Source organism: Raphanus sativus, chromosome 5, assembly GCF_000801105.2.
Source record: "Raphanus sativus cultivar WK10039 chromosome 5, ASM80110v3, whole genome shotgun sequence".
Classification (NCBI taxonomy): Eukaryota; Viridiplantae; Streptophyta; class Magnoliopsida; order Brassicales; family Brassicaceae; genus Raphanus; species Raphanus sativus.
The window spans coordinates 19,067,963-19,090,966 of NC_079515.1; the positions used below are offsets into that span (position 1 = coordinate 19,067,963).

The 23,004-nt window shown below is 32.9% G+C and overlaps 3 protein-coding genes across 3 annotated transcripts; 1 reads left to right on the forward strand and 2 right to left on the reverse strand.

Annotated features, from left to right (window-relative positions):
* Positions 1-1,542: 1,542 nt before the first annotated feature.
* LOC108859611 (alcohol dehydrogenase-like 3) lies at positions 1,543-4,541 on the reverse strand. Its single transcript, XM_018633523.2, has 10 exons — positions 4,292-4,541; positions 4,075-4,211; positions 3,942-3,991; positions 3,500-3,852; positions 3,186-3,268; positions 3,006-3,081; positions 2,453-2,514; positions 2,247-2,342; positions 1,987-2,148; positions 1,543-1,890 (listed from the first exon to the last, which is right to left on the reverse strand). The coding sequence occupies exons 1-10, from the start codon at positions 4,326-4,328 to the stop codon at positions 1,762-1,764; spliced, it is 1,185 nt and encodes a 394-aa protein (XP_018489025.1). The 5' UTR covers positions 4,329-4,541; the 3' UTR covers positions 1,543-1,761.
* Positions 4,542-12,663: 8,122 nt separating this feature from the next.
* On the forward strand, positions 12,664-16,701 carry LOC108863043 (putative ubiquitin carboxyl-terminal hydrolase 11). The gene is made up of 12 exons (XM_018637338.2): positions 12,664-12,900; positions 13,027-13,233; positions 13,306-13,450; positions 13,535-13,594; positions 13,699-13,797; positions 13,873-14,163; positions 14,235-14,375; positions 14,446-14,616; positions 14,763-15,020; positions 15,107-15,261; positions 15,340-16,033; positions 16,130-16,701. Exons 1-12 carry the CDS (start codon positions 12,785-12,787, stop codon positions 16,262-16,264), a joined length of 2,472 nt encoding a protein of 823 aa, XP_018492840.2. The 5' UTR covers positions 12,664-12,784; the 3' UTR covers positions 16,265-16,701.
* Positions 16,632-19,887, reverse strand: LOC108863044 (granule-bound starch synthase 1, chloroplastic/amyloplastic). Its single transcript, XM_018637339.2, has 12 exons — positions 19,729-19,887; positions 19,264-19,646; positions 19,101-19,181; positions 18,928-19,026; positions 18,753-18,842; positions 18,431-18,494; positions 18,237-18,337; positions 18,036-18,145; positions 17,520-17,940; positions 17,174-17,452; positions 16,960-17,088; positions 16,632-16,882 (listed from the first exon to the last, which is right to left on the reverse strand). Exons 2-12 carry the CDS (start codon positions 19,618-19,620, stop codon positions 16,766-16,768), a joined length of 1,848 nt encoding a protein of 615 aa, XP_018492841.1. The 5' UTR covers positions 19,621-19,646; positions 19,729-19,887; the 3' UTR covers positions 16,632-16,765.
* Positions 19,888-23,004: the final 3,117 nt, after the last annotated feature.

Here is a 23,004-nt window from a genome sequence, read left to right on the forward strand (position 1 = left end):
ATGCTCCTGAAACAAAATAGGTTCAAATGTTAAAAAACAAAACAAATAACAAAATAGGTTCAAGCCAGTTTGACTTCAATCATGACGATCACTGTAGACTGTAGTATGTGAATATATTAAACAATAAGAATATTCGGCTCTTCCACGTACGGGATTATTAAAAATTACTCCACGTCTAGTTGATTTATACATTTGAATGTAATGAACTTATGGTTATAGTTGCATTTGGTGCGAGTGGTGAGCCAAAAAGGGAGAACTATACTATCCATTTAAATAAAGTTTTAAGAAGAATAACTAATTAGTGCTTAATTGATTAGCCAAAAGGCCCATAGTAGTTAATAAGTGAAACTGCATTGGTTGGTTTGGTGAAGCAGATGGAGATTTGCATGTCAAGCAATTCCAACAACAGCATGTTTTCCTGTAAACCCATGCTCTTTTTTTTATCAACAAACCCATGCTCATACTGACGTAATTAACCACTATCTGATTTATTTGAGCTACGTAGTTATTGGACATATCATGCACACTACGCGCCATGGATAAATGTCGAATTTTTATGATACAAGCCAGTTATCCGACAAAATAAGACTACATAAGACACATCTCCGAAAATCTGCAACCACCTGCTCCCCCGTGTTCGACCTGGAGTTCAGAATACTGCAATGTTGTGAATACGTGTCTACTCATTATAGAACTCCCACCGTGTCCTGCTACTGGTTCTAGGAATCCCAGACGCAACGGCCTTCGTTGAAATATTAACCCAACCATATACTACAAGAAAATATGCAATTACTGATAACAATGTCAATAGTTCAAAAATATACTATTTTTATTGTTTTGGGACTGATCTATTATGGACAAAGGTCTCACAACTGGTATTGAAAATGATCCTTAGTAATATATAAGGTGGATAGTCCATTCCATTTATCACCAATTGGTTTTAGGTAGGAAGCCCATCTAGCTTAATATGGTATCAGAGTCCGATCTACGCAGTCCAACCCGATCCACATCGATCTGGTCCATATTTGGTCCATCGATATTTGCCCGATTATTCCGAAATTGACGTTCAGAGAGCCACATCGGATATTAGAAGGGATCCTTAATAAAATATAAAGTGGATGTGCCATTCTACTTATCACCAATTAGTTTTAGGTTGTAAACCCGTCTGTCTTAACATGATCAACATAGTCGCAAGTTGTTTTGTCACAAATTCAAAAGGTTGTAAATCAGTCAGTACTATTTTGTGATTGATTAGCAACTGATTTTCGACTCCTGCTATTTTTCGCTAAACCAGTTATGTTACAACTGCATGTGACTATTTTAAACTTAGGTCGTTAATCTAGTTTGCAGAACCTTTTTTATTCAGTTCAGTTATAGTCTTGCTTCCAGACGAGCCTCACATACGGTCTTATCTCTGGAATGCTTTTGCTAAAATTTGGAATAAAGTCTATTCGTTTTTACGTTCACTTTTTATTAACATATTTTATCCGACATTTTTTTTTGATTATTTGTCGCTGGCTGTCGCAAAAACAAAAATCCCAGTTTTATGAAAATTTACGGTTCCATTAGAAATTTTGATTAGTATGAAAGTTTCTCGGTTCTCACAATGAACGAGATCATTTTTGAGTTTAGTCAAATTAAATAATATCTGAGCACGAATAATAATTTTTCATCGAACTATTGATGATAAACATAAATTTATGATAAAAAGAGAAGTGCTTGTTGATTATATAATAGTAACCTTTGGGAAGGTACGTAGAATCATTTCTTGAGAAATTTAGAGATTTGGAGAAGACAACGAAGAGATTTTCCATCGCGAAGCAGCTGAAACGCATCGTTTATCTTCTCAAATGGAAGCTCATTGGTAATAAAAGGTTCTAATTTCACAACCTGCACTTAAAAAATTCAAACTAATCTCATTAGAAAAAATAATAATTCGATTTAAAGAATGTTATAGTATATGGAATATGTAGATGAAACTCAGACCCCTTTCATGCATTGTTGAGCAAAATTTGGAAGCTGAGATTTGGGCTTGAAACCACCGAATATAGAACCGGTGATTGTGCGGCCGTCAAAAAGCTCCATTGGATGAAGGGGCAATGTTTTTGGTGTCGGATATATTCCTACAAGCACCGTCGATCCCCAACCCTATCACATTTACTTGTTTCTTAAGTAACTAATTTAATTTGATCAAGTAAACAAATTAAATTGTTGATCTCAAATGATAGTATTTGTAAGAGAGTTACAGCTTGAGTGGATAAAAAGGCTTCGCGAAGAACATCGACGTTTCCTGTACATTCGAAGCTATAATCCACGCCTCCACTCATTAGCTCTCGAATCCTCTTTTGTTTTCATATATATGATCACATCACAATAGTTTAAATCATTTAATAATTAATTACTAAGTTAATTTGTATCATGATGATTTGTTGTAATATGAAATTGATTGTACCTCATGTACTGGCTTTGTTAAGTCTTTAGGGTTTACGAAGTCTGTTACACCCATCAGTTTACCTGCAATAATGAATTGGAGTAATATGTTAGCTATGTTCACTCATAACTGAAAACCGCGTATAAAGTTTAAATTTATTGCAAGGACGATTTTAATCAAATGAAATACTTCAATAGATTAGCAACTTTGTGACCATTATATTTATTAATCTAGAGAGATATTATTTTATCCAAAAATTATCAAAAATTAATTCAGAACTTGGAAATTCTGTTAATATATCAAAATCTAGTATTAATTCATAAAAGTTATAATGCATTTGCTTTACTTCGAAATGTTGATTTTATTCTATGTCAATACCAAAAATGAAAAAGTTATGTTAATCTATTGAAACTAATATTAGTTTCATCCAGCATTTACTTGGACATTCGAATTAGACTTCAAACAAGACGTATCAAATCAAATTAGATGACATTTCAATTTTATTTTTTAGTTTACAAACCAAAAAAAAACATACTAAAACTGATTTAAAAGATTTGGAATAGAAAGTATACACCTTTCTCAAATTTGGAAGCATTAGCGTCAATACCAATAATCCTAGAAGCACCTCTTGCTCTTGCACCTTCAGCAACCTTCAGTTCTCATTAACAAAATAATTTATGAATACATTATTTTGATTATACATATATTAAAAATAAATAGGGTGCTTGAATAGATTTGTTAAATTTAATCTTACCGCGAGTCCAACAGAACCCAATCCAAAGACAGCAGTGGTTGTTCCTTCCTTCACATTGGCAGTGTTCCAAGCTGCTCCCACACCTACCATATTTGAAAGAGACAAGGAGAAATAAATTGTGTTTCTGAAAGAAAGGTGATCTATCCTCTTGTGTTCCCTAGCTACTCCCAAAGATTAGTTAGATCCCTAAACGGAGATAATAATGACATTTGGATTCAAAAATCCCAAGAAGAAAATAAAAAACTCATCAATGTTTAAGAACATATGTACTCAAATCCATGATTTTAGTTGCTATTTAAGAGATATTAACTAACCAGTGGAGACACCACAGCTCAAGAGGCTCATTTGCTTGAGAGGAGCATTAGGATCGATCTTGACGACGCAAGCAGAGTCCAAGACGGTGTATTCAGTGAACGTGGATGTGTTAAGGAAGTGATAAACGTGTTGCTTCTGGCTCGAACCACCTTCCTTGTTTGTGGTGGTTGAGAATCTCGTCCCTCCATCATTAACCATAAGTCTTTTCATTGGATCAACTTTATATCTCTCACAGAGATTACTTACTCCATTCGTACACACTCTACATTCACCACATTCTCCATTAAAAGTGGGAATCACATAGTCTCCTTCTTTCACATCTTTTACTCCTTCTCCTACACTTTCAACTATCCTATTATATTCCCAAAGAAAAACAAAAATTAGCGTCATGGGTAGGTTTTAAATACGACGGATATATCACGATTTGGACTGGTTATATACCCAACAGCTTCATGGCCAAGAATCCTAGGAAATGCTCGTTCGGCTTCGTTCTTTAATACAAAAAAAAATTATGTTCTAATTAGATTACAATGTTAATCAAGAATCATGATTTGAATCTAGGTGCATGCATTACCACTCCGGTCCAAGCTCCGAGATCGGTGTGACAAATGGAGGAGTAAAGGATTTTAACCCGAACTTCCATTTTCTGAGGAGGATCTACGCATATTTCTTGTATTACAAGCGGCTCTTTTGGACCCCATGCCACAGCAGCTACATACATGCATCATCATCATCATCATCATCATCACCATATGATAAGAAATAGTCAGATTGATGAGTACTTTACTTACCTTTGCAAGTGATGACCTTTCCTTGAGTCTCTGCCATGTATTTGTTGTTATTTTTTTGCTTTAAAGTTGTGTTTCTAGGATGTTTATATACATACTTTGTGATCTATATTTATCTAAATATAGTGAGGATGTTGAGCCACATGTATAAATATCCAACCGAGTCAATAATCCCGAGAGAGGTGGGCTTAATCTCAATCCACATAATCGTTCCGAGTAATCAAGGACCTGCTTTCTTAATTTGTTTATGTTCCAACTAACTTTAATATATCATGCAAATGTTTCAAATAAATTATCTTCACATAAGATTTGTGAACTAGTTTTTTTTTTCCTTATAACATCAGTCTTAAACATAGATAACCGATTTGGTACGCCTCTGAATCAGCGTCATGTCAAATTAATTTATATTGTTGTGTGTTTGAAACGCAAGTGACGCTGTTTAGATTGTTTCTTTTCTTTCAGGTTAATGTATGGTGGAGAAAACCGGTAGGTTTGCCTGCAACACTTTAATTGTTATTAAATGGCTTTTAATGGCACAGCAGCAATCACAAAATGAACACGATTCTTGTGATAGAAGTGACTATAAAAATTGATGGTGATGATGATGTGTGTGTGTGTATGCCATAAAACTTTCGTTATAAAAACAAAAGCTCATCTGATAAAAATTATTTTAATTTTCTGTGTGAAACCAAAAAAAACAGGTGAATAAAATTGAAAGATAAAAGGGTTTCTGAGTGGAACAACGCATTTGTCGTGTGGTGCTTCTAACCAACTGTAAGAGTAACGAAAATGATATGAGCTTCGGTTTTCAAGAGGGAAGCTAGGAATTTTTGGAATTCTGAAGACTGTTTAATTAAATCTGAATGATTTAAAATGCAAATACTTCCTCTAGTTTATGAGTACATTTTAAATTTTCAACACTCTACCTGTTTTTTAAATTACCTTATGTTGTAGGACTGAACACATAAATTTAAAATTATTGATTTTTTAACTATCTTAATAAAAATTAAAAATTATCTAGTTAAACAATTTAACAAATAATAACACAGACTGTGTAATGCAGATGTTCATAAAACAAAACAAAACTGGTAAAATTACATTTGAAAATTGAAAACATCCTCTCATCTGAAACAAAAGAAAATTAAAATATTAAAACAGAAATTACTTGAAGGTATCAAACAATTTTTTAAAATATACATTGAAAGAAGAATCCACTTGCTATTTATTCATTTGACCGAACCAATTAAACCATAAAATTATCTTAAAATAAATCCAAATTGAATTTTTAATATGTATTTATTTATAATTTAAGTATCTTACTTTCAACATATATTGGAATTTAGTATTAAAATTGAAATTTTACCATTACCCAATGCGATGTTAATTTGTTTTAAATAATATATAGAAAAAATTTGGTAACAAATAAATTATTTTTCAGTAAATAAAACAAATAAATTATTTTTGTTCGACTGGATGATTATAATATTGATTTTCAACAATATTTGAAAAAAATTAGGGGAAAACATAAATAAAGACATTATGAACAATATACTTTAAATTGGATTTTTAAAGTGACGGAATCGTTCTAAGTAGGTGAGTTATTTTCACTTTAGGATAACTTTTATCTTTTTATTACATTCTAAGTCACTTCTTGCTACTAAGGTAATTTTTGTGACTAAAAACCAAAACTAAGTTCATTTTTCTAACTAAATGGCCCCACAAACATAATGAACTTTGAAACGATGGGAAATACCACGATAAGGATGAAAAAGACGCAACCGTTACTCGACGCAAGAGGAGCTTTTGTCTCGACGCAAGCGGAACCGCTACAGTGGATTGAAGCTGATAATGCGACGGCAGAAAGTTTAGCGGCGAGCTGCCGTGGTGATTTTGACATATTTGGAAAAAATGGATTCGTAAAAATACCACTTTTTATTTTGAAATTGATTATTTTCAGATATATTTACGAACGATGCAACCAAAACAACATTAAAACACAAAAATAGGTAATTTAGGAAGAAATAGGCATTAGGTGCGTTGAAGATGGGTTGTTAATCATACTCTGCTATTACCACTGGGCCACGGTTAACTTCACTGTTTCTTTCACGTGAACTAATAAATATACAAACAACTTCATACAAATATTAAGAAAAAAATTCAAAACTAATTTCCGATTATTCTCATATTAATAACAAATTTCTACTAATATATAGCTAAAATCTTATGAAAGATTCACATTTTTAAGTAGTATGATATGGTTTAAGAATTTGAGATTTTTTTTCAGAAAGTTGAATCTGGTATACAAATTTAAAATATACATTTGAGATTTTCAAAAATTACACCGGTTCTAATAAAAATCACAAATGTAACAATTTAAAAATTGTAATAGATTATTTCACTTTAAAAAAAACTAGAGAGTCATGATATTCAAGATAAAATGTGTACATGTTTACATATGTACAAAGATTATATGTATACATGTGTACATCTTTACATGTGTACATGTAGACTTCACATGTGTACATGTGTATATCTTCACGTGTGTACACTCTATATTATTAGAAAAATGTATCATAAAATCGCGTTTGTCTGTCAACCTAATGAACTTCTAGTTTCCTTTTTAGTCTCCTACATTTGAAGCCAATGTAAAAAACTTAAAGATGTAGAGTTATGGCAGGATACAACATGGTTGGCGTCTCCGAGCCTTTCCCCCACCTGCAATAGCACCACCGCCAACTGCTGTCACGTCTCTATCTTCCTCATAAGCAGAGAAAAAAATGCAACCAAGCTTCCTCCTCCGCATCGTTGTTACAATGATCTCCTACTCTCCGTTGCAGCATGCTCACATCGATGCAATACTACTCTCCTTGCTGGTCATGCAATGAATAATATGACCACCCTGATAAATTTGTTATATACATACCCGTTCAAATATCATCAATGTGTACACATAATTTTATTGTCCACCTGTACAACTGTGTTACAAAAAATTACATGTACACTAATTCATTTGTACATTGAACATGTTTTTGATATCTGAGTTCATTTGTAGATGTACACCTATTCATTTGAATATTTTTGGTTCTTTTAAATCATTTTAGGTTTCATTTAAGAGTATATATAGCATTTGTTTGTTCATTGCATATTACAGGGGATAAAATGCAAATTTGGAGATTTTAGGATGATAAATGAAATAAAAAATTTGAGGGACCGCACCATGTTCAAAACGCTAAAGTTTTCCACCAAAACATGGACTAAATTGCATATTTGAAAGTCTGGGGTTAATTATATTGAAGTTAGTATTAAAAATTTATGGTTTTGGTTTATATTGATAATGCTGCGTAGAAGAACAAGAAAGTTCCAGAGGCTAGATAGTCAATGCTATACCCTATTACAACACATGACTCAAAGGATCGACTATTATCAATGCGTGTTTTTAAGAGAGAGAGAGAGAGAGAGAGAGAGAGAGAGAGAGAGAGAGAGAGAGAGAGAGAGAGAGAGAGAGAGAGAGAGAGAGAGAGAGAGAGAGAGAGAGAGAGAGAGAGAGAGAGAGAGAGAGAGAGATTTTGATTAATGAGATGAGAGAAAGAGAAGAAAGAGTACCTTTCAGGGAAATATGGCCCCAGGAACTGTGAGCGTGACGGAGAAGGATGAAACGGTAAGGGATTAGCGATGAAGAAGGAAAAGAAGTTAGTTCGGTGGATGCACGAGGCAAGCAAGAAGTTGTGGTCTGGTTTTGGCCGGAGAAGAAGAAAGGAGATGGAGACTGGAAGCTCAGCATCGCATATCCTTATCTCATTTCATCTCTCAGCAAATGTTTCCTAATTATTTTTGATGGATTCTTGAAAAAATAATTCTCACAAATACGGTAAGATAAATGTACAAAAATAAAAAAGAAAACAAATTCACAAGTGAGTAATCTCGAAATGTACAATACATTGGATAACTGTTGAACCTTGACTGTATTTCGTATCGTCACAAATTCACAAAACCACCAAATTTTTAAGAAAAAATTACATGTAGTCATATTTTGACTTATCAATTACACGTTCAGTCAGTTGTCTTTCCTTGGCTCTATGCAACCAAGCTGAGGCGAGAACAAAGCTCACGGTGGTCGTCACTCTGGGACTGTTCGTCACTGATTCAGTTGCAGAGAAAGCTGTAGCAACAACCGTGGTCAAATTCCTTTTTTACACATTTGGTCTTATAAGTTTTGGCTATTTACAATTTGACCCCAAAATTCTTTTATTTTCTATAGATCCTATTGATTTCGCTCCAAACTTCTAATTATATACTACAGCCTCTAGTAACAATTCTCTTACTAACAAAACTCATATCCACATCTTCTATATCCATAAAAGTAAACTAATAAATTAAAGTTCAAAATTTTATAAAATATCAAAGAATATATATACATATATATACTATATATATGTATATACATAGATATGAAAAATACACATTTTCATATATCATATATGTTTTTACATATTAGAAAGAAAAAATATAATGGCAAATAATAATTTTTAGATAATAATAAGTTAATACAATCTTATCACATTTCTCTTATATTTCTTTATAATCACACGCAAATGAGATTTGGTGAGTTTGTTTACGGAGTATTATTAAGATTAACGTATATTAAACTCCTAATGTTTTTTTTTTTTTTTTTTGACAAAGATTTCACTCCTAATGTTTGACTATCCAAAATAACAAATCCACATTAACATGTCCACATGATACTGTCCACACGATCCATTACTTCGTGTTCAATCAAATCCTGATGAAACGAATGCATTCTTAAACATAAACACACAAAACTTCTCGATTGTGCATATAAAACATCTTGAATTAGTCACAAACTTATAATTGTGCATTCCAATCTTTCTATCCAAGTTTCCGCTATCCACAATACATATATCCAGATTACCATATCCATGTTTTTTCAAATAAAAATACTTTTCGACATTTATGACTACTTCTCCTACCACGTTGTTCATTTTCTATGACTACTTTTGCATTCCAAATTTTATTAAACAAATACAGTTCGGTTAACTATGATCTATTCCTAATTTAAGTTTGTATACAGCTAAAACATCTATTCTATTAAATTAGAAATATGACCAGTTGATAAAGGTTTATTCCAATTAACTATTACTTTATTTAAAAGTTACTAGGTGGTTGCCCGCAAATTTGCGGGTACAAATTTTGATATAATATAATATTTTGTGTTTTCGACCTGCGATAATATATTTTAAAATCGAAAGTGAATTTTTGAAAGCTAATTTTAAACATATTTTATTTATTAATACTTTTAAAAAGTTTTAGGATTTATGTAGTATTTAGTTAAATTTTTTACATCTTTTACAAATCAATATTTCATTAAAATTTTTATAACATTATTTTTAGAACATATATATATATATATATATAACTTAATTGGTTTATAGATCAAATTTTCGTCCATAAAAATTATTAAAATCCAAAACATCAACTAATGTGACAAATAGACCCACACTTGCAACCAAAGTATAAAACACACAAAAAATTATTAAGAAGAAAAAACAAGCGAATTTTGTTGATTTAATAAAAATTTAAGAATATAAAAATATAATAAATTTAGGAATATAATTTTATTCATAATATTTTTTGGATTTTTTATGATTGATGTAATTTTTTGGTTACTTTCTTTTAGATAAAATCAAAACATTTTTTTTTGAGATTTTGAAAAAGTTTTTGAAAATGATGAACTTGTAAGAAAATAATATTTTGCGATTGATTCTGATTTGATAACATTTAAAACCTCTTAGAAAGGAAACTATACAATTATAAATAATACATAAAATATTTACAAATTTTAAATTTTATTAATTATTTCTCAGAAGTTTTAGAATCCTTATAAATAGTTTCATAAATATTTATAAATAGTTTTATAAATTCTAATAAATGGCTTTATAACTCAAGAAAATAATTTGTTATCAATGATCAGTAATTTAAAATCTTAACTTTAAATAATTTTATAAATATTTTATAAATATTTTGTAAACTCCTATAAATAATTTTATAAAGATTTTTAAGACTTCTGTGATGATTTAAAACCTATTAACTATCACAAACATTTTGTAAACTCCTATAAATAACGAGAAATTCTTCTTTATAAATAGTTTTATAAATATTTATAACATTTTGTATAGATCTTTATATATTTATTTGTAAGCTCTTATTAATGATATAATAATCATTATTGATGATTTAAAAACCTTTAAATGATTACCAAATATTTATATAATTATATACTATTATATATATCTGGTATATATCATTACTAATGAATCAATATAGATGACTTTAAGTTTTTTTTTAAATATGTATATATATTAATCATCACAGATGATTTTAAACTATTTTAAATAATTAATAAACTCGTTATATGATGCATCAATAGTTATTATAATATTTTTATTAAAATTATATGTTTTATATATGTAATAGATTTTGACCCGCCCTTGAAAGGGCGGGTAAATTTTTTGTTTTTAATTTTTTGTTAAAAATTTAATTTTTATATTCGTGTTTTTTTGTAATCATATTTTTGTTTTCCTTTTTAATCATATTTGTATATACTATTAAAAAAATATTAGTAATTTTTTTGATAATTGTATTGAATTTGTGATTTTGCATATCTATAAACTCTCACCAAGTTTTTTGAAACCCGATCCGCCTCTGTGCTTGAGCTGGTAAATCCGGTGATCGAATATGTAATCTAGTTTGGTTTTAGGAAAAAAATAATTATTTAAGCATCTAGTAAAACTCACAAAAACCCGCTGAAACCAATAATCCGATTATCAGTTGAACCAATGCATAATGTTTAATTAGGAAGCTTGATTCCCACCCGCTTTTCAAATGGCAGATATATTTTTTGTTTTACATTTCTATTTAGAAATTTAATTTTCATATATTTGTTTTTTCTTTGTAATTATATCTGTGTAAAATATATTTTTAATTATTAGTAAGAGGTTTTTGATAATTGTACTTAATTTGTGACATTTTATAATTATATACTTGTGCCATATTCATTTTACACATTAATTTTGTAGTTTATTCATAAACAATTATTAGAAAAATAAAATAACAAAGTATAATTAAATTTTTTTTTAGTAATCATGTACCTAATTTGCAAATATGAGTTTCTAAAATATGATTCATGTACACAGACTTATCAGTTTAGAGTTAATTAGACTCTCAAATAGTAGTTGGTAATTGCTTTCAAATTTGTTAGCCTATATTCTAAAACGAACTGCACCAAAAACTTTCTAGAAACTCAAATATATAAATGTTGTTATTAAATAGTTTTATAAATATTTATAACATTTTGTATAGATCTTTATATATTTATTTGTAAGCTCTTATTAATGATATAATAATCATTATTGATGATTTAAAAACCTTTAAATGATTACCAAATATTTATATAATTATATACTATTATATATCTGGTATATATCATTACTAATGAATCAATATAGATGACTTTAAGTTTTTTTTTTAAATATGTATATATATTAATCATCACAGATGATTTTAAACTATTTTAAATAATTAATAAACTCGTTATATGATGCATCAATAATTATTATAATATTTTTATTAAAATTATATGTTTTATATATGTATATTATGACTTATATAGAAAAATAATTTTTTTACGATTGTTTGTAATAGAAAAATAAAGTTAGTATATTAGTTTTACTAACAATTTTTTTAACAATATACTTCATATAATTTATAAATAGACTATTAATGAAAAATGAAATGATGAAGTATTATATAGAATTTCTATATTTGATACCATTTGATACTATAAATAATTATGCATAAAACTATGTAAATAGTTTGACAACTAACATTAATTGTATCTATAAAATTCATATATTTTTGGTCCGAATATCTTTGAGATTAATTCCACTTAGATAAGAAAGATTGTTGAGTGTAGAATCTATGAAAATTGGTTTTATGGTACCTCATGATTTATAAGATATGATATTTGTATGTATATATGTCCTGGTTGGTGTATTAGGTGTACAATGGAGTGTCTTCTATAAGATATGATATCTGTGTACAATGGAGTGTGTTCTATAATTGTCCAGCCTTTAAAAAAAAACCAATGTAATGACTGATATTTCATACTAATGAAGATTTAGACGACAGAAAATAGTAATGTTAATAAGATAATTTACTATCTTTCTCTTCTATTTTCAAAAAAATTTAACTCTTAAAAGAAAAGAAAATTCATCCAATATTAGTGAAAAAAACTCAGTTATTTAACACATATAAAAACAATGTATAAAATAAAGAATATAAAAAGGAATGAAAAATTGGCGCTTGAGGATTGGCCGTTGTTAAGGGGTCTCGGTCGTGTCATCCTCCATGAATCTAGGGATTCCAGTCTCTGGATTTGGGGTTCTCGTCTTCCACTGAACGTTGACTGACTCTTTCGCGATGAAGATGACTATCTCCGATTCGATGATGGAAGAGAGGCGTATAGTGACGGAGCTGATTAGCGAAGCCGAAGATCATCTGAAAGAGGGAAACTTGTACTTCGTCATCTCTAACAGGTCTCCCTCCCCTCCCTCCATCCAAATTCTACACTTAAGCACATCATCATCTTGGCCTCGATCTTGTTTGAATATCTTTATGCACAAGTTACATTCTTGATGTTTAGATTTTGACTGCTAGTGCAGGTGGTATACTAGCTGGCAGATATGTGTTGGCCAACTGACACAAGAGTCATCATCTAGTGGAGATGTTACTAGGCCCGGTCCCATTGACAATCATGATATTATTGATACCCAAAGTGACGCTAGTGATCCCCAGCTTCGTAGGATGCTTGAGGAAGGTGTCGACTACGTTCTTGTTCCTGAACAAGTTTGGAAAAAACTCTTTGAATGGTAAAATTGTTTTTCTCTGTTACTACTTGCTTTGAGAGGAATGCGCTTTGAAATGGCTCATCTGTCTTTCAGGTATAAAGGAGGTCCAACAATACAGCGAAAGTTAATCTGTCAAGGGTTTCAGAGGGAGAGCTACTGTGTGGAGGTTTACCCACTCTGTCTTAAGCTGACTGACAGTAGAGACGGAAGCAGTGCAACCGTAAGGTTGAGCAAACAGGTATGGTCATTGTCAATGCTGCCCTCTCTTCCGAAGCTGTCTAGTGTTTGTCGAATGTTAAATCACTTTGTGGTGGTTTATCAGGCTTCTGTTGGTCAACTGTATGAGATGGTTTGTTCTGCAAGAGGTGTATCAAAAGACAAGGTTGTCTGCTCTTCTAAACCTCTTCTCTGGGAGATGATGATACATTCAACTGTTTTATTCAGGGAGGTAATGGTTGCTCCATGTTTCATTATATGGATAAGTAGGCTCGCATCTGGGACTACTTCGAGAAGAAGAAAAGCGTACTCTTGGATCCTTCATCTGAAAGAACCTTGGAGGAATCGTGCCTTCAAGTAGACCATGATGTAAGTGTCTGAGTTCATGTGCAGCTTTCTGCTAAGTTAAAAGGCCACACACTGAAGATTTTGTATTCCATTCAGATTCTTCTTGAAGTTGATGAGCATGCGTCTTCTCAATATGACATGAGCTCGGCGGGAAAGGAGTTAGCTCTTGTACCTGTAGGGCCTGCGAGTACTGTGCTTGGTGAAGGGACCTTTTCTAGTGGTTTTGAGAAAAGAGAGAAGGGAGGCTTAAGAGGATTGCATAATTTGGGAAACACGTGCTTTATGAATACCACTCTTCAGTGTTTGGCTCATACGCCTCCTCTCGTCGACTATTTCTTGAAAGATTTCAGAGATGACATAAATGAAGATAATCCTCTGGGAAGGAGAGTAAGTAACTTGAGTTGGTCTGTTTATAATTACCCCGTGTGAAAATTTATTTATAACGAATCGGTATGCAGGGTGAGCTTGCGACTGCGGTTGGTGAGCTTTTGAGGAAACTGTGGTCTTCTGAACAAAAAGCAGTTGTGCCACGCCCTTTTAAGACAAAACTGGATAGATTTGCACCGCAATTTAGCGGTTATAATCAGCATGATTGTCAAGTAAGTCATGTGCTCTCAAATTGATAACTGGAAACGAATGTCTTACTAATGTAAACTCTTTGGTTTCCAGGAAGTGCTTTCTTTCCTATTGGATGGGCTTCATGAAGACTTGAACAAGGCTAAACAAGAACCTTACACTGAATCTAAAGATACAGATGGTCTTCCAGATGATGAAGTAGCCGAAGAAAAGTGGAAATGTCACAAGGCTCGTAATGATTCCGTTATTGTTGATGTCTGCCAAGTACGCAATCGTTTTTTTGCTTCTTCTGTGACCTCTGTTCCTCCTGAATGTGTTATTCCCTTTCTCTTACATGAGCTTTGAAGTTTTTGCCCCTTCTCTGTATGTTATGACCGTTTCTTATATGCTGTATGTGTTTTCACATTTAGGGACAATACACGTCAACAGTTGCCTGCCCAGATTGTGGAAAATTCTCAATCAAATTTGATCCCTTCATGTACTTAACTTTGGAGCTGCCAACAAGTCACACTCGGTCAATGACTGTCTCAGTGTTTTACGGCGAGGGTAACCGTTTTCGGACGCCATACACAGTTACAGTTCCTAAAGATGGTTCATTGGGAGATCTAAGTAATGCATTAGCCGCTGCTTGCCGCTTGAAAGAGGATGAAAGCCTTTTATTCGCAGATGTAATAATTTTGTCGTGTCTTTTTGGTTGTCCTTAGCTTTTCATGTAAAAAAAAACTCAACTAAAATGATGGATTTTCCCTTTCAGGTGTATGTTCACAAGGTCTATAAATATCTTGGGAATCCACTACTGTCTCTGAGTGAGATAAAAGACAACGACCGTATTGTGGCATATAGGTTCAACCATATCCACAGAGGACCAGGAAAAGCGACACTTGAAATTCTTCATTGGGAGCAGAAACAGTAAGCATTCAAGAATTCTTCTTTTTTGACTTTAGATTCTGTTATCTTTCCAAATCTCACAGGTCTGATTTTTGGCAGAGACGGAGAGATTTCTGGAAAGTTATTTGGAGTTCCCCTTGTTACTTTTGTCAACACAGAACGACATAGTGGAAGTGACATTGGTGCAATTATTTCTGGATTGCTATCACCTCTACACCGGACTCATTCATCATCTGGAAGCTTAGTTGGTGAAAAAGAGTTATCTTTGAGCGTCTTCTGGTTAGATCGGTTTTCTTCCAGTCTCAAGCCACTTGAGTCCGATTTTGTTCCGAATCCTCTTGGTTCTACAAGGCTTGTAGTCAAGTGGGACGAGAAAGAGCATGAAAAATATGATTCGAGCAGCTACTTGAATGATCTACCTGAGGTTTATAAAGCAACTTCCTCGGTGATGGAAGAGGTTAATCTGTTTTCATGCTTGGAAGCCTATCTAGCAGAAGAGCCTCTCGGACCGGATGATAGGTGGTTTTGTCGTGCTTGCAAAGAAGACAAACAGGCGAACAAGAAGCTGAACTTGTGGAAGTTGCCAGAGATTCTTGTGGTCCACCTGAAACGGTTCGCCTATACCAGACTTGTAAAGAGTAAGATTGATACGTTCGTGGATTTTCCGATTCGTGACTTGGATTTAAGCAAGTACGTGAAGAACAGAGAGGGTGAGTCGTATCTTTACGAACTGTACGCGATTAGCAATCATTACGGTGGTATGGGAGGTGGTCACTACACTGCTTATGCTAAGGTTCCTTGCCATCTAAATTGATCTTTTGTTACTTTTTGCATGCCTAATGAGTATATTAATGATAAACGTGTGGTGTGGGGCTGTTTCTTTCTACAGTTGATGGACGAGAACAAGTGGTACGAGTATGATGACAGCCGTGTTACAGCTATAGATGAGTCTGAGATCAAGACTTCGGCCGCATATGTTTTGTTCTATCGAAGAGTGAGAAGTGAGTCTGAGAATGTGGATTAGTTTGGAAATTTCCCTTTGCATTCTTCAGGATTCATGACCAAGTTTGCTGCTTTGCTCAAGATTCATTCATTGATTCTAAAGATTGTTTGATTAGGGCTTTTTACCTTGTTCTCAGCGAGGGAAATTTTTTTAGGGAAACAGATTGTAGAGTATCTAGTTGGGTGGGGATAAATTGGCATATTGTTGTTCTTCTTACATTTGCAAAGTGACGGTGGTTGACCAATTACTACAAGTTAATGTTGCAACAAGATTATTTGGTCTTGGTGGCTAATGTTTACTGATTTGAGACACAGCAAAAGCCGTTTAACACTTTGACAACTTCCACGTTAGGTTCAACTCATAGGAAACATAAATGCTACCAACCGGATGATCAAACGAACATGCACTTATTATTATATTAGACTGAAACATCTCCCGTATATATACATAACCAAACACATTACTTTTACTGCCGACTTCCCTAGTCCTAGTTTCTTCCACCAAACTCAAAAACTCACATTCTCAAGGCGTCGCTACGTTCTCCTTCGCCAGAGGAGCTATCTCTTCACCTTCGACTCCAGCTTCACTTCCGGCAACATCTAGTGACAATAGTACCTTCTCCCACAGTCTCGCTGGTCCCTACATCCATCAAAAAAAATGTCAAATCAGTTTCCATCAGCGCAAACCAAACAAAAGAATGAAATGGAATCACTGACCTTCCAGGAGAAGTCTTGGTCCATGCAGTTCTTGACCATCTCTTTCATAGCAGGTGTCCCGTACACTGCAACAGCTCTAGCTACAGCCTTTGCTGTTGCAGTCACATCATCTGGATCCACAACTTCACACTATAACAAACACACAAAGAAACAAAAAACATTGTAAGACACGATTACTTGTAATGTGGGAAAGAAAAAGCGTGTAAGCAGCTACCTTGACGTTGAATCTTCCAATGTGGAAACCTGTGTAGCCATCTTTAACAGTGTCCACAAGCCCACCAGTAGATGCCACAATGGGGACGGTTCCATACCTCATGGCGTGCAGCTGAATGAGACCGCACGGCTCAAACCTGCTCGGGACAATGATGAAGTCAGCTCCTGCTGTGATCATATGAGCCAACGGCACGTTGAACTTCGCCACTCCAACCGCCTTCCCTGGGAACTTCTCCTCAAGTTCAAGTATCTGAGCCTCCATCTTCTTCTTACCGGTTCCCTGTCATAAAAAATTTCATCAGACAAGATTCAAAACGTTTGTGAAACGCAAGTGTTGTTGTACTTACAAGGATAACCATCTGAACATTGAGACCCATGAACTCAGAGATAGCTTCGACCAGAATATCAGAGCCCTTCTGTTCCTCCAATCTCCCAATGAAACCGATCACAGGGACATCCCTGTCCACCGGAAGTCCAACAGCAGCCTGAAGCGTTTCTTTGATCAGTGGCTTAGCTTCCTTTACAGTGGTAATGTCATATTTGATATCGATGTACTTGTCAGTAGCCGGGTTCCATTCTTGAACATCCATGCCGTTAATAATTCCGGAAACTGTTTTCATTCGAAGGTATGAATGCAACTCCACGCCTCTATCGATGCCAGAGATGAGCTCTTGAGCATAGTATGGACTAACTGTTAAGACACGCCATGCTTCTAGAATCGCAGCCTTCATCCAGTTGATCTTCCTTCCTTTTACTGGCTTTTCGTACCTGGACATCGAACAAAGAACACAGATCAAAAACTAATAAGGACACTACTGCAACGTGAAACTAGTAAAGGGAGAATAGTCATAGAAAATCAGTACCCGTCCATGAAGTCGAAAGAGCTCTTAAAGCTGTCAGGCAAATTGAGAAGAGAAAAGTCGTCAAAGGCAAATCTTCCTTGGTAGGCTATGTTGTGAATGCAGAACACAACCTGTTTAGATCATCCGAGTTGATGTTACTGTCTAAGATTTGGTAAACCAAGGTATCTAGCTAAGCATAACGAAGGAGTACAAATTCATTACCTTTGCATTCATGTAGATTCCGCGTGACTGATACATAGACTTGAGGTAACAAGGAAGGAGAGCAGTGTGCCAGTCATTGGCAACAAAGACCACATCTTCCCCTATAATAACAGCGTAGATTAGTTTAGAATCTTTTTTTTTCAGAATGCAGAGTTTTCAAAACCTTTTAAAAGAATTTGAAAACCATTTCTCACCATATGGTCCAGAGAAATACTTGTTGCTGTTCAGGTTTAGAACCCGTGGCGCCTCAAGAGCAGCCTGCCAACGATCAAAAGTAAATCAAGTTATTGCCTATGCTGCAATGGACGAACATATGTTGGTTCAGACACAGATTCTGAAGTAGCCATCTTCAAGAAAACAGTTTTTTCTTGGGCTCTATGTTTCAATCAAATGGACTATATAAGAAGATAAGCTGTGAGATTTACGATGATTAGTGAATACAAGTGATCATTCTCTCTCTAACTTCCCACTAATTTGACATAGAAAACAAAACAAGATTTAGGAAAAGATTGTTACCTGACACAACAAACTAAACCGGAGTTGGTTGTCGGTGTAGTCTACTCCAGTTATAGGACCATAGATTTTGGATCCAGTTTTGCCCACAACCTACATAATTAGTATTCCCTATGAGATCATATAGTACAAGACGCTTAGAATTATCTTTGTTGATTAGGTAAACAAGAAAACAAACCTTTGCAAGGAAGAGGGGATGGTCGACAAAGACACGATCCACTCCTCGTTTGTAGCAGTGAAAGAAACGCACGTCCTCAACTTTATCCCCAACTTTTATCTACATCATTACCGGCACATAACATTACAAGATGACTTAGTTAAGCCTCCTCCTATATAGAGTAAACAATGTACCTGAACCACTACACAAGTGTCCCAAGCGTCTTTATATTGGTCATACCGAGGGCATACTGTCATCACACGGTGGCCTCTTGCCTAATAAAACAAAAAAAACATAAAACTTATGGTCCATCAAAGACGTCAAGGCAAGCTAATGAGTTTATTCAGCAAAACTTACAGCGAGAGCTGGAGGCAGACCACCTAAGACATCACCGAGGCCACCGGTTTTGCTCCAAGGACCAACCTCAGCACCAATAAAGATCATAGACATGCCTTTCTCACACACAATCTTACCCACACGTTTAGCTTTAGGAGGAGCGTTCAGCTGCAATCCCTTTGAGGATTTAGCAGAAACAGAAACAGCTCTCCTCTGAAGCCTGTCAACCATGTTGAAGGATCTTAGCCCACAGTGAGTCATGGATTGACACTTGAAGTTGATCTGAGACAGATTGGCGTTGCCCTCAGAGCCTGAAGCTCCTCCTCCATGGTTGTTGTTGACAAGCGAGACAAAATGGGAAGCTGTCACAGATGCCATCGTCAGAGAGAGAGAGACCCTTTCACCTGAACATTTGCAACAGGAAGAAGAACTCAAAAACCGATGCTTTTCAGCAGGAAAGATCAAATCTTTGCGAAGAAAACTTACAGAGCTCTGAAGCTAATGGGGAAAGATGAAAATGTGATCAAATGAGAGAGAGAGGTGAGGAGAAAAAGAAAGAAGAAGGAGGTCCGTTTATGTAAAGAGGAGAGTGGAAGCTAGACTGACAAAATTTGACACGTGGCGTTGTACCAGTAATTGAGTTGTCTATGGATGCGATTTCCATCACATGAGAGTGGGCAATGGCATTCTCCCGAGAATATGCTTGAATCCTGAGGCTTGTAATATTTCATCTGGGAAGAAGGACGCTTTGGTGCGTACGTTTCATCCAGTTGCTAAGAATCGACGGCTGAGATTGCCTCTGAACATGGCCCCGTAAGTGGGTCCCGTGATTATAGAAGTGTTTTGTTTGTCGTCGTCGTGTACCTTGAACGTGTCTTTGGACGACATCTCTTCTTGGCCCATTTGTTTAATTGACGGTCGATATTTTCCATCATGTTTTTTCCTCCTTATTGTCTGCCGTAGGGATGGGCATTCTACCGGTACCCGAACCCGTATCTATATCCGAACCCGAATTCAAAACGAAAAATCTGAACCAAAATCTAAACTAAAATAGCAAAATATCCGAATAAATATTAATTTAAGAGATATTAGATATCCGAACTCGAACGAGTAGTATTTGAATCCAAATGGATATTCAAAAATAACCAAGCATATGTATATCTATCATTATATTTCTAGTTTACATCTTACATTTTGTTTAAAATATTTATATTGATGTTGCACATACTTTAAAATCATATAATATAAATATATATGAAAAAATAATTTAAATTCATTTAAAATGCATATCAAATTTTTTTGTTTAATCTATCAACAAAAGTTACAAATTAATGTATTTATTTTTAAAATGTAATCTTCAAATTTATTAATCATTCAATCTATTAAAAATAAAAAATCAGTGAAATTTATATTTTTAAATACAAGAAATTTTTGTTTTTTCTTTCAAAATCTAAATATCCGAATCTGTCTTGAAATAACTGAACCCAAACTACATGTTCGAAGTAGATCCGAATGGGTTCTATACCTCTATACCTAAATACCCAAAAATCTAAAATACCTGATTAGTTTTTTTTCTAAGAGTAAAAGTACAGAGTAAAAGATAGTTACTCTAATTACTTCTAATTTTTATCAAACAGGTGGAAAAATGGAAAACCAAATCTTACTCAAATGTTTTGTCTTTTCTTGTTTTATGGGTATTACTTTGCCTCCTTTCATTAAAGAGAAACTTAAAGCAACACATAATAATATAAATTATTAATATCTTTCCTTCACATTTTTTAATTTCTTCTTTACTTATTATATATTTCTTTAACCTTTCACTAATACAACTTTTAATTTATTTCTGTGAAATCATCCTACTTTGTGTAAGAAACAAATTAGATATAGTGATTTTAGGTCATAGTTTGTTGCATTTATTATCATTTTTAGATATTAAATTTACTGATAAACGGGTGTAGTTATAAAAGATAGAATGAAAAATCAAAAATATGAGTTGTGCCATGAAGGATACATGAAAACTAATAAAACAGTTTCTCTGAAAATTATGTGTAGTTGTATATTATAAAAATACTTAACCACCTGTTTATCTTATTAAAACATAACTACGATTAAAAATAACTTTACATGGGACATTACAACTTCTACTATTAATTTTTAAAATCAACCAACTCTACACAGATTCTAACACCCCCTTATACAGTTATACTAATCTTAAGATTCTCATTAATAAGACTTTTATCTTTTTTATCATAGTCTACAAACTACATGTACATATAACTTTAACTTAAATCATGTCATACTTTATTTATTAATTAAATATGTTGGATTTGTGAGCCATTACGTGTGACATAAGTAAGTCATCTAATCTGTTGAACGAGAACTACGTTACAGGAATAACATTTAGAGGTTGATTGTTTATAATTTTTAAACTAGTTTTTGTTTTTTAAAAATGACTTTATTGACCAATCAAGATTTTGAGAAAATAGATTTTCTAAAATTTATGAAAATTTGTTTTTAGAAAAACTGTCAATTTGTACACCAAAACCAAAAACAACTATTTTCAGTTTTAAAGAAATATTTACGATGGCTTTTTCATTTTTCTGTTTCATTACAATTTTTAAATAATACTAATATAGCTGAAAATAAACTAACAATGAAAAATAAACTAACAGGGTGGCGGATAAGTCAGTGAAACAACCTATTCAAGATAACATATCTTTTGTGTTTCATTATTATGTATCAAAATTAAAATTGAAATTTAGCATTTAAATTAAAATTCAAAAAATAGGGATAACTAATATTAGTAAAAAATATAAATATTTATATTATTTATCATATTTTTAGTTATGACTCATTTTAGTAAAGAATAAATTGCAACCCCATTTTAAATTATATCAAATTTCATTGTATTTTTAAATCAAATAAATTTTAATAGTTTGTTTCCAAGCTTAACTATAAATTATATATTTTCCTGGAGATATCAATTTAAATGTATTTTGAGTTTTAGCTATTAGTTTTTATTTTATAATATGTTTTTAATAAAATTTTAATATAAATTATTTATTTTAGTGATAATAATAACATTTGTATTTTTAGGATTTTCTAAAGAAATATTTTATTATTAATAATTTGTTTTAATTTGAAAAACAAAAACCAAAATCTAGTTTTGCCATTCAAGTTTTTAAAAAGAAGTAAAATCTACAGAAAAATCAAAAACCAAAATCAAAAAACGATAATCTAAAAACCAAAAACTAAAATCTAAAAACTGTAAACAATCATCATTTAGTGAAACTGAACTTAAAAATTTTATTAACAATATTTGTCTATATATTTAACCCCATAAAGGACTTGACTAATTAACTAACTATACACTAAACTTCACATAATACAAGCCTACTCTAAAATCAAACTGTATTGCATTATTTGTGAACAACATGATAACTACTATTAACCAAATCTGATTACATATTTTGTGAACCAACCGAAATTATAATGGATTCAATGAAAACTTGTGATTTCATAAATAAGACCCACTTACATTAAGCTTGGAAAATGTAATTAATTATACGCTTAAATTCACAAGGAAACTACTCTTAAAGCACATGATTCCAGTGATTTACTGTTTCAAATCTGCTACACCCGATATCATACAAAAAAGAAGGATATAACCTCTAATAAAACAGTTTCTTGGAAAATTATGTGTAGATGTACCACTTGTCCATTATGTTTCTTCAAACTTTAAAATGAAACGATCATTATAAA